The sequence below is a fragment of the Cydia pomonella genome, chromosome 11 (assembly GCF_033807575.1).
Source record: "Cydia pomonella isolate Wapato2018A chromosome 11, ilCydPomo1, whole genome shotgun sequence".
Taxonomy (NCBI): domain Eukaryota; kingdom Metazoa; phylum Arthropoda; class Insecta; order Lepidoptera; family Tortricidae; genus Cydia; species Cydia pomonella.
The window spans coordinates 23,314,015-23,331,157 of record NC_084713.1 but is presented as its reverse complement, the minus strand read 5'-3'; the positions used below and the strand labels follow the sequence as shown (position 1 = coordinate 23,331,157).

Here is a 17,143-nt window from a genome sequence, read left to right as displayed (position 1 = left end):
AATATACTTTATTGCAACAACATATTACGACACTTTTGGAAAATAGACGTTTTATACGACGACCGGTTTAGCCTAGTGGGTAGTGACCCTGCCTACGAAGCTGATGGTCCCGGGTTCAAATCCTGGTAAGGGCATTTGTTCGTGTGATGAGCATGGATATTTGTTCCTGAGTCATGGGTGTTTTCTATGTATTTAAGTATTTATAAATATTTATATATTATATATATATATATATATCGTTGTCTAAGTACCCTCAACACAAGCCTTATTGAGCTTACTGTGGGACTTAGTCAATTTGTGTAATAATGTACTATAAATATTTATTTATAAAATATTTATTTATAAAAAATACTATTTTGGGCCTTATTGAACACAAGCAGGGCAGTAAGGCCCGCAAAAAATATACATTTTGACAGTAATAACAGATTTTAATTGTTTTTAACTTTATATTTATACAAATAACAATATTTAGTGTGTTCACAGCAGGAGGACATTTTTAATTTGTGAAAATAATTCACTGTGGGCGTTACTATCCTAAAGATATAAGATATTGTGTAGTTTACTCGAAAATAGTAGGCTAAAACTAAAATTTTATCTTCATTAGTTACAACTCCTTTAACATACACTTTTAAAGAAAAAACGCTTATTATTTTTCACTTGACGTACATATTCTGGGCTTCATTGAACTCGAGACGTTTTAGAGAATAAAGAAGTCTAATAACATTGAGACACTACACTTACACTTATACTTTTGTAAGTCAGTAAATAATTACTTATAATATAATTTATTAAATCGGCCTCCTTATCAGGTCGATATAACTCAGAATTATCTTAAAATATTTAAATTTATTATTTCATCTCATACGTTCAATAAGGCCCCGGACCTGGGCCTTGTTACCCGCTTACTGACAGTGAACACTCTAAGCAACAAGCACAAGGTCGAGAATAATAGGGAATATTTAATTTAAATATATACTCGTACATACAATTATAAACTTTTCCTTCTTCACACAGATAATTGCTGTTCGTACCCATATACATTAAAACACCGATTAAAACAAGAAACTCGATAAAAAACTTTGATTCGTAAAAAAAACATCAAGCGCAGCCGCAACTTCTCTTTCTGACTGTATGGATGCCACTGACAAAATAGCGGCCCGTGCGAAGACAAGCGTTGTTGCCAGCTCGTTGTATCTGCTACTTTCTATGTGTGCGTGATGTGATTAACAAATCATACTCTATCCACGTTAACGAGCTAGTATAACGGTCTCTCTTTTGAACTTTTGTATGCAGATGAAAAGGACAAAAAAGGCAGTAGGCGTAAACAATGGTACCTCGCTGTCCGGCCCGGCCGTCGCTCGGAATATTTATTTTTATATTCCATAAGGAATAATCATACATCGGGGTTTCTGGTGCGGGAATATTAAATAATTACCAAACTACGAGTATGAATTAAAAATAGGTAGTAAGCACTAAAACGGCTTAGAAATGTTAAAATAGTAGATATCGGTTTTTGGTTATTACCCTTTTTTTGGCTAATGTCAAACATTCCCGCACCAAAAACCCCGATGTATGGTTAATATATATTTATTTATTTTTTGGTTTATTTTAAAGGACCAACTGAATATTTAAGATCAAAAATTATAGTGTAACTGCTACTTTTGAATGCCGGGCCTTATATGCCTCACCTACCTTATAACTAACTACTTACGTATATTTAGGGCTAGGTAGGGACTAAAGTTTTTGCCCTCAGGAATCACATGTGATACGTACCTATTTTATGTAATAATGGTACATAATTATGTAAGATGTGACTGTAAATAATCTGTCAACAACAATTATCATGATTGTCATGATTCTAGATTGTAGTCTTAGCGGGTAGGTACACTTGGTATTTTTTTTCTGTACAAAATGTTTTCAGCAGGATATACACGTAGAGATGTCGGTGTGTTTTACTAGAATAAATATATTGTGTGTATTCCCATATGTCCCCGCCGGGCACAGATGGGAATAGGCGCTACATACAAATGGCGGTGGTCACGTTGGGCGGGCACAGATGGGAATACACCGTATATTGTTACTTATAATTACAGTAATAAATTAAATAATTGATGGCTGGTAAAGTGATAACTGTTCAAGTACCTGTATATGATGTGGTTTAAATATAGCTTGTAGGGACCTGATATATATTTAATTTATTTTAAATTCGCACTCATATCTCGAGATTGTGATTGTCAGTACCCCTGCTGCTAAACTAAATTCTAGTGTAGAGGTAGTTCTGTACCATAGAATGTAAATTGTATAGTCATATGTAGAGTTCATCTTTTTACAATTCTACCGGAAATGTACACCTCTATCAAGACCTTAGTTTAACGGAATGTTTATTGTTTAAATATGAAAAATATAATACAAATTTAATTTCAATTTCATTCCATCACAAATCTCAACAGCATATGGTTCTGGATGGAGGGATGTACTGATATAAATCAATTTTTTTGTTTTCGTATAATTTGAATACACCCTTTAGTTCATTTTCATCACAATCGGTCTCGAGTATGTGTGGGAAAGCCAGATAAATAAAACAACGAATATTTTGTTATGATTTTTATTGCCTAGGAATAAATAATATTTTTATTTTAAAATAACTATTTACAACAAAACCTGATTAAAGAATTGGAATAAAGGATAGGCAGACTTGCAATAAAGAGTTACTACTATTTTTTTTGTTTTGTTTTATTTTACTTGAGCAAAGAAAACCTGAATATCAAAATCATGCTTTTAGTAAATTTAGTTAACAATCAAGCAAACCTGGATACTAATTCTAGGTGAATACTACTTATATACTAAGTACATTGTATGTTAATTTAATAATGATTACATTTATCACAGCATTTGCCATACTAAGAATGAAGTAAAGTACATATTAGTTTATAGTGGTGATTGCAGAAAGTATAAAAAGTTCAAATACGGTGTTGTCTGAGCAAAAGATATCCTTTGGCATCTTTGTGTTCCTAAGATGTACTCATATTTAAGAAGTGGAGCCACCCAGATTTTGATGCAGATGGGAGGTAATTCAGCGTCGGCGACGTCTAATTTAAGCGTAAAGAGGAATATACGTTTTTTTATATATTTTATAGGTTTTTGCTTTAAAATCTTGTAAATATTAATACCATAAATGAATTTTGCATTCCCAATTTATACGAAAACATGGTCTAGTTGCTTAAATGATATAGATATTTAGATAAAGATAGCCCCCATCCCCCTAAAAATTTACATCAAAAATCTTGGTGACTCCACATCTGAAATCCTCACTTTTGTTCACGATACGCCGTATTTCATGAGCTGCACCGACGACTATTAGAAATGAATATTGCTAAAGCAATGGTAAATGGGTATACTTTGTACAAAAGGTAACCGTTTGCTCGTATACTCACTGGATACAGTGGATAATGTATACTTTTACACGGCGTCACGTGTCGGCGGTGAGCACGCGGGGCGGCGGCGGCGGGGGCGGGGGCATGGGGGGCGCGGGCGGCGGCGCGCGCAGGCGCTCGGCGGCCGCCACCGCGGCGGGCAGGCGCGCGCGCCGCGTCTCCGGCGTCGCCAGCATTGCCAGCGCCGCCAGCAAAGAGCTCACGCCGTAGAGGAGCGCTTGGACGTACTTGCTCTGCGAGACCACGGAAAATACGTTGCGAAAAAAAGTTAAGCACTTTATAATAATAATAAATAAATCTTCGGGCCTGAACCATTCTAGCGTTTTGTCATCCTTTATTAGTTACATCTGCGCATTTGGATATTTTGTATTGCTTGTATTGTTGTAAGTAGCACCTCATAAAGATTAAATACCTTTCAACGGGGAAAGGATCGCTACAAGAGGGCAAAACGAAATCACTTACCGATAGGTGCAATAAAACAAGTAAAAGAGTAATTAAACGGTCAAAAATATTAAATACAAACTCGCAGCTCACAGTTTAAAAGCCAAATGGGATTTTAAATCGATATCAGATTAATGGGCACATGCGTTAAAAATAGTAAGAAACTGTTTACAACCAGGCCAAGTACTTCTTTATAGGTAGACCGTTTAAATGAGTCTTCGCCCGCGCGGTACAGAGGCGCGGGGGTAAGGCGACAAAGGGGATCGAGAGAGGAGCGGGCGGCAGGCGCGCCTAGTGTGATACACAAGAGGTGAAATGCGCACTGGACTTAATAGTTGGTGTTTTTTTAATGGGAAAGAATATGACGTTAATTTTATTGAAAGTTTATAAAACAACAAACTTAATTAACTTTTGTACTTTTATTCAATGCAAATTATGAATATAATAATTTATAATAATATGTAAGTACGATACTGATGATGACGACTCGAAAGTGATTTATAAATTATAAATCAATCTCTTATGTCCATATCAATATCACTTGAACTTGATTCTTCACTTTCGGAGTTATCGTCATCATCAGAATCGTCCTGCAGATTTATAATCAATTGTTGATGCTCAATAGAATTCGGGTCCAATTTCTTCTTTCTAAAATATGTGTACACATTAAAAGCCATTTGCTTGGTTTGACTATTAAGTTTCTGTCCAAAGATAAGTCGAGGCATCTTGAGAATGTAATCTCATGTGTATATTTCACCAAGCGCCCGGAACTTATTAACATGAGTGACTGCTAACCGCGTGGCTAGCAAACTGAGTTACGGCAAAAATGCGCCTGCCGCCCGCATCTCTCTCGATCCCCTTTGTCGTCTTACCCCCGCGCCCCTGTACCGCGCGGGCGAAGACTCATTTAAGCGGTCTACCTATAGTAGGCACGAGTTAAGATTATGCCTCTATCCTGTGGGCATCATAAAATAAATGAACTTCAAAGGAACCTTATAAGCATGTTCAATTCAGGTCAGTCTTAGGCAGGTTAAACGCGAAAGTGATTGTCAGCTTTGTCTCACCAGTAGGGGCGTCTGTGGCGCGAGCACGGAGCCTAGTCTGCCCACCAGGGAACACGCAGCCAACGCCGAGGATCGCGTCGCAGTCGGGAACAGCTCGGCCGTGAACATGTACAGCGCGTTGAACGCAAACGAGATCGTCAGCTTGCCCACCATGAACAGTCCCAGGCCGGTGCCTGCGTGAGCTGAAATAGTAAAAACGAAGTTATTTGCTGTATACGTACTTCGGTACTTGTGGATATGTCTGGCTGGAAAGACCATGCTGGTCGTTTTATATGTGAGTTCTTCACTTATTTACATTTTCAACTGCTGTATAGTATATACGAGTTTACACTCGCACGAAAAAAGCGTGACGTCACACAGAAAGATGGCGCCGCACTAGAGGTTAACGTGAAGATGGAAATTTGCAGAAGCCCTCCATCATTAGGGTAAAGTCTTGGCAGGTACTCACACAAAGAAAGGCGTGACACTCACAATACCTGGAACAAGTGATGTCAGGTACTCACAAATGAAGAAGGGTGTCACGCAGACTACTCCGCACACGAGGAAAGCGACGAATATACTCCACTTGCGGCCGAAGCGCTCCAGCACCATCACCAGGAACAATGAGGCCACGATCTCCATCGCCATGTTCAGCGCGAAGTTCACGTGCTGAAAATACAAAATTACAATATTTTAGCTTTTCTTATTAATCTCTTGGCATTTTTAGTGCAGCTAGACTCTCTTAGCGCTTAAAACAACATTAATATACAGGGAGTTTTTCCAACCCTTAAATCAAAATCGCAAAATAAAAGACTCTAAGTACCAAATAGGCCACAGGGACACTTTTAAATTTTTTGCAAGCAATTAAATAACAAGATATATACTTACGTAATTAAAAAAATGGAATTATTGAAATATTAAATACTTTATTAGAGAAGCATATAGTCTCTAAATGTCGAAATACTCAAAAAAACTATGATAAAAAAATACAAACAACATATACTAAAATTCTTTAGACGTGGAAAAGTCTCTAGTGTCAGGGATCCTAATTAAAAGAAAGATGATTGAATTATCCTTAGAGATGTGAAGAGTCTCCAAGAATTGAGTTCCTATATAAATAATTAAAAGACAAGAAATTAACTCGGACAAACAGACAAGAACCGAATGAAATGTCTGACGTTAATGCCACTCAAAAGTAAAGTTACATACTTATAACATAACATGTAGCGTAAGCTTAAACAAACCGGTCTCCAGAAACAGCACCCGTTCACGAGCATGACGAGCAATCTCAGCCATCGCCTCCGTCAACCCTTATTCGGGAAAGTGGCGACCCGATCAACGACGCCACCGTAACCAAAGAATTTAAGCGAGCATGACATGTTCAAGTTGCCGGGCTGCATTAATATATAAAAAGAGAAAAATCCTATTACACTTTAGCCACTTTGGCTTCACCCATTTTGTGCTTGACCAGCTCGCTACTAAAGGCTCTCGTCTAGACGCGACGTAGTTAAAGTGAAACAGATATAGTCAAAATACTCATGTAACATTAAATCGATTATTAGAATAAATAGTAACTGGTTAGTTAGCCAAATAACGAATGATGTAAATAATAGATTTTAAGTACCTAGTATTAAGACATGACATGCAAAATATATTTTATTAATAAATTATCGTATCGTATCGTACAATACGCTCTTATCCTCACCTTATCCCCGGCTAGGTTCACGGAGTTGATGGTAAGACCGTAGTACACGAAGGCAGTAGCGATCCAGCACCAGCAGCAGACGCCGAAGCGGACGAGCAGAACGCGGGACCGCAGCAGCGCCAGCCACGGGTTTCCTCCTGGCTTCTTCTCTTCTGTGATGTTCTCTTTGGCCACCTCGGTCATAAGGTCCTCGTCCAGAGTTACCTGGAACACAAGGCAGGATACATAGTATTTAAAACACAATATGTTTTGAAACTAAAACAAACATGGGTGGCATGATAGGGTAAACGCACCAGTAGTCAGCCTTATAACGCATTTTTAAAGTTTGTACTCTCGACGTTTCTACAGGATTAGTCGGATAAATAAACGCATAACATGGTTAGATCAATTGTTTATTATAGTTTTAAAACAAAATATGTCAAAAAATAACAATCCTCTTTATAATATCTATAATTAAGATTAAACAAAAAATGGCACTTTTCTCCAGTAGTCGGCCTCTAAAATCCAGTAAGCAGCCTTTGTGTACCCAGTACTCAGCCTTTATAAACTATTAATAACAATGAAATAAAAAACACTATTATTTGTATTAAAGTTAACGATATTATAATATTTATCATTCCTAGGTAGGAAGCTAGAGTATAGGTAGGCACCTATACTCTTATAAGTACAATTCTCATGCCACGAAATTTGTAGGCCATAGGTGCTTAAAATTATTCTTGCAGACTAATAAACACTGTATTTATCTTCTTATTTTTTATTAATGAATCTGTTTATTTAATAGAATTCATTATTTTTAAAATCGGTTTAAATGCTGGTGAAACCCGTGCAGGGGCACGTTAGATATTGGAATATTTCTTAACAAAAGTATGTATACACTTTTGAACCTTATTTAAATGAGTTAAAGTTCATAATATATGAGAAGATAATGGCTGAGTAATGGATCCGTGAAACCCAGTGGTCAGCCGCATTAAAACGTTATTTCAAATGCGGCTGACTACTGGGTTTTACTTTAAATTGACTGAGACATGCCTAACTAAATTTGAAAATGTAAATGTAACGGTCCTAACGGTCGTATTGGATCGAAAATAAAAAAATAACTAATAACCCAAAGGTCAGCCGCGGGAGGCTGGGCACTGGATTTTTTGTAAAAAAGTGGTATCCAGTGGTCAACCTCCTCAATTTATAAGTTAAATATTGATATTTCTATTTAAATATAACGCAATTTAATAGATAAACTAACCAATAAACCCATCATTAACAAAAAATAGTAACTTTTTATATTATAACATATTTTTTCTCACGCGTTAAAAGAACACCACGTGCAGTAAAAAATATGGCGAACATGACATTCTAGCTCTCGTCAACAAACATCACCTTTATGAACGAGTATATTTCTTCTCCCCGATACCTTACCGCACCTGTCGCGTTACGTATTAACGAATAAGGAATCAGAGTTCCTATTTGACTACTCGCGATTTGTTTAATCGAATATACCAGATATTTATGACCAATAAACGACTTAAAAGGCTGACTACTGGTCCCTGGCTGGCCACTGGTGCTGTTACCCTATGTAACCAGCCCACATCTTCTTCAAGTAGACTAAAGACAGTAGCGTCTTTCACCTAGTCACCTTCTGTACAATGTTATTATATCTCTGCTTGCAGCAGAGGCATGGCCTTGTAGAATGTAGAGCTCTCTCTACATTTTACAAGGCCACGCTTATTGCCCTCTGGCAATAGAGAGTACTCTGTATGTATTTATACTGCCATTGGGAACTCTGTAAATGCGATGTAGGAAATGCTAACGCCATCTGTTAGACTCTTGTGGCACAACGTTGACCGTGACACCTCTGTCGTGTCCTCACACGCCACTGCCTCTACCTTGTTCCACCTGGCTGCCTTCCGTATAACCGCTTCCGCCCGATCCCGGTGTCCTCTCGCATGCAGCCACCTTGCGCTCTCGTCCCCCAGCAGCCAGTAGAGCGGCAGCAACAGCGCCGGCGCGTGGATGGCGAGCAGCAGGTGGCGCCAGTACGCCACGCGCCGCGACGCCAGCGCCAGCAGCACGCCGCCCACGCCGTACGCCACGCCCGTGGCCGCCGCGAATGCCGTGCGGAGCGACGGACGGGCCAACTCCACCACTGGAACATCCCATCTCTTTTGATTAAGAGGAGTCGTAAACCTAGTCAATTAGAAGGAAACTAAAGATGTAGCGCGCAGCGCGAAACTTGCGACGGAAAAAATGGCCGTCGCGCAGGTTTTTTTACGTTTTATCTCTATTATTCCTAAAAACATGGAATAAATGTTTAACATTTTGCTCGTGAGCTATAAGTATCTCTAGCTATATCATACTAAAGTTATACTGCTATGGTATTCAAATAATGAAAATTTGTCATTTCCTCGTTTTTTTTTTTTATCGATCCAACTTTCACCTTTTAAAGGTTTGGTTGGAGTATAGATAAACACCCTGTGAACATTTCATGGCATTTGTTCTTGATTATCTATGTATGTAAACTACAATTCTACGTAAGCCCCCTCTCTATGACTTTCATAAAACAGTAGTAATATCTCTAATATATGAAAATTAAAACACAGTAGGTAATCAGCTGACTACACAGTCATATGTCATATCTATAGTTAAGTAAGTACCCATGAGTAGAGATAATACAATTATCATATCGTAATACATATTTAAGATTCATAATCACTACTTATACTAATACACTATGTACGTAATTACGTATGTAATGAAATTATCGGATACTTATCTAAAGACACCTCTTATGAAAAACGTAAAAGATAAAATTATTTCTTTCCACCATCCTATATTGCGTCTTATTCATTGTTTTGAGAAAGGTTTTCCTCTATGGTTGGTTTTGGCCGAAAGTTTTGGAATAGCAATTTGAAACTGCATAATCTATGTAGTGAGATGGCCTTCACCGGACCGAGCAGACAGACAGACGTACCCATGACGCAGGCAGCAGAGTTGAACCCGTATTCTAACGCTGCCTCGAACCACTCAATGACGAGATACATGACGTAGTTGTAGGAGAAGGCCTTCACCAGACTGAGCAGACAGACAGATGTACCCATGACGTAGGCGGCAGAGTTGAACCCGTACACCCGTAGCCTAGAGTCGCCTTGAACCACTCGATGATGACGTACGTGACGTAGTTGTAGGAGGCCTTTACCAGGCCGAACAGACATACTGTACCCATGACGTAGGCGGCAGAGTTGAACCCGTAGCCTAGGGCCGCCTCGAACCACTCCATGACGACGTACATGACGTAGTTGTAGGAGAAGGCCTTCACCAGACCCAGCACGCCGGCGCATGCGCCGAACACGCAGAAAGCCGTGCGACGCCCGTATCTATAAACAGATACTTTTGTGACCTACAATTACTTCGAGTATGCAAGTAATTACAGTCTCAATCCCAATCCAATGAAAAGTAGATATAAATATATTATAGATCCGTAGGTATAAAAATGGGGCCTGCCTTGAGTGCCTTGCAAAATTCTAAACCCTAATAAGTTTGCTCACGGTTCTCTTTATTATTTAAACTATGAAGGGCTAAAGATTTTTTTAACTAAGGCCATTTTTATTAGAAAAGCAAAATCAGAAAGTTTGGTAGTGCATCACCCAAATCAGGGTCCATGACTTTTAATGAAAAATATATCTGCGCAAAAAGTGCTGGTTGTTCTACTGCAACGACTCCTTTAATCCACGAATTTCGTTGTATGCTTCAGAACCGAACAGACGGACGTACTCACGAGTCGGACAGGTAGCCGGTCAGCAGCAGCGCGACGGGTAGTGCGGAGTTGCGCACCGAGCCCACCAGCGTGCGCATCCATTCGCGGCACGCCAGGTCGAACTGCGGGACAAACAACTTTGCGAATTATCAAACTGGAAGCCATTGGCCTTTGGGGTAGTTGACTAGGTTAAGATAGTTGAAGATAAAGTTCAGAGGCGTGCCATGGGAATGGGACCTTTTTTTTTTTTTTTTGTTGACGCAGGGGTGAATGCCTTTACGCATCATCGCCCCCCGGGCGAGGGAAGCCCATTGGGGGGGCGGTATGTGGGACTCGCTCCTTCCGTAACCCCCTCTGCTATTCAGAGGGAGAGGAGGAGAATACCCACTAACCTCCCCTGCGGCGTTTCCGTCCATGCCGTTAAGGGGGGTGCTGGGGGCTCGCAAGCACGTCACCTCAGCACATGGGAATGGGACCTATGTCCAGCAGTGGATAAGATAAGAGACCAGCAAGCATATTTTATAATGCTTGAAATCTACATATTCATCTTCGGCGATAAGTTAAATGTATCTAACGTAGCCGAATCGTTTTAATTATTCTGATGTCGACTTAATGCTAACGCCATAAAGGGTGGTCGTCATAGAGTTAAAGACAAGAACGGAGCAAGTCATCACGTCGTTGTCGTTGCAATCCTCACGTAAGCAGAATAGATTGGAGAAATATGTAAGTCGTTGGAAAAATCAGGAGCAGATAACACCGGGGTTTTTATAAAAGAAGCTGGAGCAGGTGACGGTATCCATCTCCAGTTACTCACGAAGACAGGAGACGGATAGCAGTCTGTCTCTCTTGCACTTTAGGACTAGGCAGATGTCACTAACCTCAGCGAAGGTCGTGTCCTGGTTATCATAGACAAAAGCTGTGCAGGCGACCGTGTCAGTCTCATGGTAGTCCTCGCGGAGACAAGAGGAGACGGTCTCGTTGAGGGGGCGGTAGCGAACGCAGGAGTCTAAAGGGAGCAGCTCCGGTGCTAGTTCTGACAGGCCGTCGCTCTCGCATTCTGGGACCAGGCAGCTTTGATAGAAAACAACAGTCTCCAGTTAAATTATATTTGTAAAGTTAAATAGACATATTCATCAATTCCGCCACTTGGCGGAGGAAAGCCCATGATCGGGAACTTTGGAGAAACTTGGGGGAGGCCTATGCTGGAAAGCAAGACAATCTCGGCTCCGATGTCTGAAACTGAGCATCGATATATAATAATAGTTTTAAAGTATAAGATAAGTGAAACTAGGAAATAAGATGTTTATTATATTTTGTAAACTAGTTAATAAGATTGTTAAATAAAGGCTTATTGAATTGAATTGAATTCATCCATTCGTTTAGACCTGATTTTAACTTTCCTGGTGGTTTAAACCTAAGCAAGCCTGTAACTAAAAGGCAGATAAAATGATACCTATCCATGCGAAAAGACCAGCATGGTTGTTACGGTAATTCATCCTCGCTTCACTTTGCAAACTCCTACTAGATACTATAGTTAACTATGTTAATTATAAATACTATTGCATTTACTTAGTTGCATTTGTGTAGGTATTTAAAAGCTAAGAACATTTATTTCTATCTTTTTGCATGGAGAATGCAAAAATGTATTATTAGGTAATTCCCGTTTGTTTGACACTAAAGCAGCGATAAGATTAAGATAGTGTATGATCAATCGCTGCACTGTAATGTAACACCTCTGTGCTTACAATCTTTAAGATAAATTACGATCTCCCAGTAGATTTACTCAGAAAAAGATAAGTTTAGTTAAATTATACTGAGGCTAAGATGATTAGGGCTAAGATGGTCGGCTCTTCATCATTTTTCACCATGCCTGTCACGTTCTAACAAGTATGTAAGTGCAAAAGTGACGGGCATAGTGATAAGTGATAAAAATGGAACCATGCTGCCACCGCTGATATGACAGTTATTGTATGCAGTCGATAAATAAGTGTTCGAGTTTTAAAGTACCTGCGTACTTAAGGCAAATACTTAATATTAGCATTTTAAACGCTGCCAAAGCGTTGTTCTCTTATTCCATTCAGATATTTCAAATAGGAATAAGATTATGGCCATAACGGCAAGAATACAACCTACACAAAAACTTAAACTAGTACGGCGTAGTATCGCAGTAAAAACTAATGCATTCAATACTTTATACTTGAACATGATTGTTTCAGCATGAAATGTTAGAGTTTTTGTAAAATTTCATCACCGATAAACAACAATACCTTTCGGAATGTGAAACTAATGAAACTCCTGCAGTAAACAGTCAGCCGGTACGTACACAAAGCAGCAGTAAAATGTTACATAAAATAAGTATTAGCTATGTAGGCGGAGCGCTTACATATTGTATATGGGTAATATACAATATGTATATTGTTGTATTATATGGGTAATATACAATTCACAGACATGGATTGTTCTAATTGATACCACTGTTGATTTTAAATTCAATTTCATGGATATGAAAGCGTTATGCAATTAAACGTATATTATCATAATTAGCATGTCTGGCAGATATGGCTACTAATAAATGAATTACTTTATCGTTGATCTGATAATATCTCTATCTAAGTATAGAAATATATCTGTAGAATCTACACGCAAAATATTACTGATAATTAATTTACAACTTATAATTTACTTATACTTAGGTACGTCATTCAAAGTAAATAGCGATGGTCACTTTCAACTTTAATATAATTATTATACATAATTGTACATAAATATTCGTAGAAAACTCAGTAGCCGGCAACAGAGGTCTTAAGGATCCCTTCAAACGGTCAAACACGAATTTTTGTTTTCTTTTCAAACGACCTCATAATGCGTAATTTCTGTGGCAGAAACCTGAATTTAGAATGCAGATACTGCTGACGGTAATTTATCTTCCAATATTTTGGTAATACGGTATTACACTTTGCTTATGCTTTTGCTGCTGCAGCTTCCGCCTGGCGGGTAGTTACCGGAAGGGCACGGCATGGCGTTCATCACGAACACGTTTTCAGCGAGTACATAGCTGCGAGCACGCCGGACAGCGATCACAGCGTGACGGCGTAGCGCTGGTACAGCCCGGACGACACGGCCCGCCTGGTGGTAGTTAGTGTAGATAGTGTAGTTACCGGAAGGGCACGACATCCGCCACGAACACGTAGTTCAGCGAGTACATAGCTGCCAGCACGCCGGACAGCGACCACAGCGTGACGGCGTAGCGCTGGTACAGCCCGAACGACACGGACCCGCCTGGTGGTTGTTAGTGTAGTTACCGGAAGGGCACGGCGTCCGCCACGAACACGTAGTTCAGCGAGTACATAGCTGCCAGCACGCCGGACAGCGACCACAGCGTGACGGCGTAGCGCTGGTACAGCCCGAACGCGCCCAGCGAGTCCAGCGCACGCTCCAGCGCCGACTCGACGGGCGGGTCGGCGCCCGCGCTCGCATTACTCGACCTGAATTAGAGAAGTTTATATTAATGCTTTATGTCAGATCAAAATAAAGTGAAGTTCAATATCAAGAGTAAACAAAATGGAAATTAGACTTGCAGGAATAACGTCACTTACATAAATATAATACCTATTGTACTGTTGCTGCTTTCTAAAATCAACCCATCTTAAAAATTTTGTTTGTTCCATTATGACTTCCTTACTCCTACTAAAAACATATACGCAGAAACTAAAATTATGAGCCTTAACCAGTTATACCATTTTAATACATGTATTTTAATCAGGAAGATCATAAAAAAACAAATCCACTGCCAAACAGCTTTCCTTACCAATAGACAAAAAGGCCGAAGGATCCTTCGCAGTGCGGATAATCTGTTTGTACCCTTTCCCCGGACTAAAGCCTATGGTAATAAAAATATAACATTTGAAGGAGCACGGTTCTATAATAGTCTGCCAAAAAATATTAAGGAGGTTGAATCATTTAACATCTTTAAAAAAAAGCTAAAGGTCTATGTTATCACTAATATTCCCGCCACCTGAATCCGGGCCTGGCGCTTAGCAATAGCCGAGCGCTAAGTGCAGTGTGTATGCGCACATTATATTCTACCCATCCCTCTATTTGTCGTAGTGCAATAACTACCCACTATTGCCTTTGTGAATGTTGTTATTGTGATATTTGTTAATAATTTAAGTATAAAATCACAGCTCACGGGCGCAATTGCATGGCATGTATGTAAATAGTTTTTAAGTCTCATGAAGTGAAATGTTAATTTCTTTTGAGAATAATAAATATCTTTAACCCGAACCCGAAATGTATAGATAAATGAACAGCTAAGCTTCTGAAGTATCTTTTCTTCAGAAACTATCACGCGTCACCATCGAATAGGTATGTTATGTAGTTGGTAGGTAGTATGTAGGTTACATAAGCACTATAAGCAGTGTGTACATATTTTCAAAGAATATTAGTAAACGTACTTGTATTATACATATAATAATAATAAAATTCTTTATCGCTCACTACATTAAAAAAAAGACAGAACTTGAGAAAATGTATAAATTGGTAGGTAACAACAGGCGCACTTATCGCTAAACAGCGATCTCTTCCAGACAACCTTCAGATAGTGAGATGGCGAACGAAGCGAAGTTAACGGGTGGTGCAAAATAAAGAAAAAGAAAAAGTTGAAATATAATACATATACTACACATATAAAGTTAAGACAGACTACATTTATTACTATATACAAAAAATATATACACATATATAAATGACAAAAGAAGCCATAAGAACGACAAGGAGTTTAAAAGAATATAGGACCTTCACGAAATGGACAAATAATGTTCTTTTAATTGGTTTTTAAAAATGGGGAGTCATTTAGCACGTATAATATCAATGGGTAGATTATTCCAAAGCCGGACAGAACGGAATCTTAAAGATGTCTTCATTATTCACCATAGATTTAGTTTGTAAATGCGTGCTACATGTCCTCTGTAGCTATTTGTATGCCATGTGGCGTAGCATAGTGATACTTTATTATAAATTTAAGACCTACTGTTGTACATACCTATGTTTAACAAATAAATAATTTGGAATTTGGAAGAGTTGTTGTAAAATTTTGAAGAGGAAGGAGGGGGAACAAGTAGCAGATTTTGAGAGCATCTAAGTGATGAAAGAAATTTAAACCGGGCTTTAAGATAACAAGGAGTGTTGGGGTGAAACAGGGTGGCATACAGGAGGGAAAGAATATGTGTGTTGCGACGGAATCGGACATATACCTATTCTTTAGCCTGACATCAGTATAAACAACAATTGTGCGCGAATGCTTTAGCGTCATGGTCCATTAGTCACGTACCTGTCATGGATTGTGTATTGTATTCATGTGTCGCTAAGACAATAAAAAGATTAAAATAATATGATCATCTCAGGCGCTGCGGAACACCAGAGGATTTTTGCATATTGCTAGCTAAATTAAAGCTTTTATAAGAACAAGTAAAACGAAATTCAGTCAGTCGTATGAGTTAGGTACATATAGGTAAGTACATAAACAGTTTTTCAGAACAGGCCTATTTCTCGTACGGTTAATATTTTCTTGGAAACCCATACCTAGGTACATTTTGACATTTCGTACCTAAAATGTACCTTTATCGGTACGCTTTGACATTTCGTGAACTGATAATAACAGTATAATATGTATCATACGAGAAAATCCTGAAAGGACAGTTGGCTTGTAAAGATGTTTATGAACTCGGCTGTGCAGTCAGCGTAGGATCGCGATGTCTCTGATCTGACTACATTAATTAGGGATTGTAATAGGGGATCGGATCGCCAAATAAGTAGGTGGACAGTCCCTTAACCTCTTGAGCGTGACAAAACGAGTGAAGATGGACAGAATACATGTTCAGTACAAAATAAACTCATCAGAGGCATCTGTTAGGTGTAGGTACAAAGAAATTAATGAGACTTTTTTTGTGTAACAGGTTTTTTTTTTATTTATAACGATAGGCAGACGTTTGACTTACCTATGAGATACCTATTTACTCTAGCTTTGAAGAGACCCAGATTGTACGAGTACTCATGCGGAAACACACAGGTTTTGATAACGTAAGCCCCAGCTGCGATCATGTGCTGAATCATGACTGATTGGGTGTCACTTGATACCCTAATTAATGGGTTATTAATCAAGCAATAGCCAAGCTGTATAATATAAACTAACACACCACCTTTCACATAAATATAATAATACACTGTTGTTAACTTCGTTCATTCTGCATTCTACTACACAATAAATTGTGAACACCTGGCACTCTTTTCCGGGCTTCAGAAGATAACACCACCACCATAAGAGACATCATAGGATCATGCTCCGAGGGGACCTAGCTACAAAAATGTAATATTCATCACAGGTGGAGATATTTATTATCACTTGTTGCCCAACAAAGCCACTTAAAAATTCTGTCAAACATTTTATAGATAAAATTAATAAATGCATGATTGTAGCGAAAGTGAATTTAGTAAAAAAAAAAATGTATTGATGTTATCATGGGTTTATACAACTAGCTGATCTATTGAAACTTGGGACCCCTCAAAAGATCTAAAGATCATTTTTTCAAAGATGTCGTACCGTGGCTGCGCGGACGCTGGACGTGGTGCGCTTGCGTCGCGCGGCGACATGGCGCTCGCGGCACTGACGATCGCGCTCTGCTGACTAAGCATTACTATAGCCTACCTAATGTCAACGTTTGAGAGAATCCAGTATAACTGTACCTTTAGATCTCTAGCAACTAAACGTAAGTGA

At 39.0% G+C, this 17,143-nt stretch overlaps 1 protein-coding gene across 1 annotated transcript; it reads right to left on the bottom strand.

Annotated features, from left to right (window-relative positions):
- Positions 1-2,589: 2,589 nt before the first annotated feature.
- On the bottom strand, positions 2,590-17,076 carry LOC133523087 (organic cation transporter protein-like). Its single transcript, XM_061858595.1, has 10 exons — positions 16,970-17,076; positions 13,674-13,856; positions 11,250-11,442; positions 10,393-10,493; positions 9,837-9,991; positions 8,504-8,763; positions 6,624-6,827; positions 5,443-5,587; positions 4,940-5,121; positions 2,590-3,667 (listed from the first exon to the last, which is right to left on the bottom strand). Exons 1-10 carry the CDS (start codon positions 17,059-17,061, stop codon positions 3,470-3,472), a joined length of 1,713 nt encoding a protein of 570 aa, XP_061714579.1. The 5' UTR covers positions 17,062-17,076; the 3' UTR covers positions 2,590-3,469.
- Between the last annotated feature and the right edge of the window lie 67 nt (positions 17,077-17,143).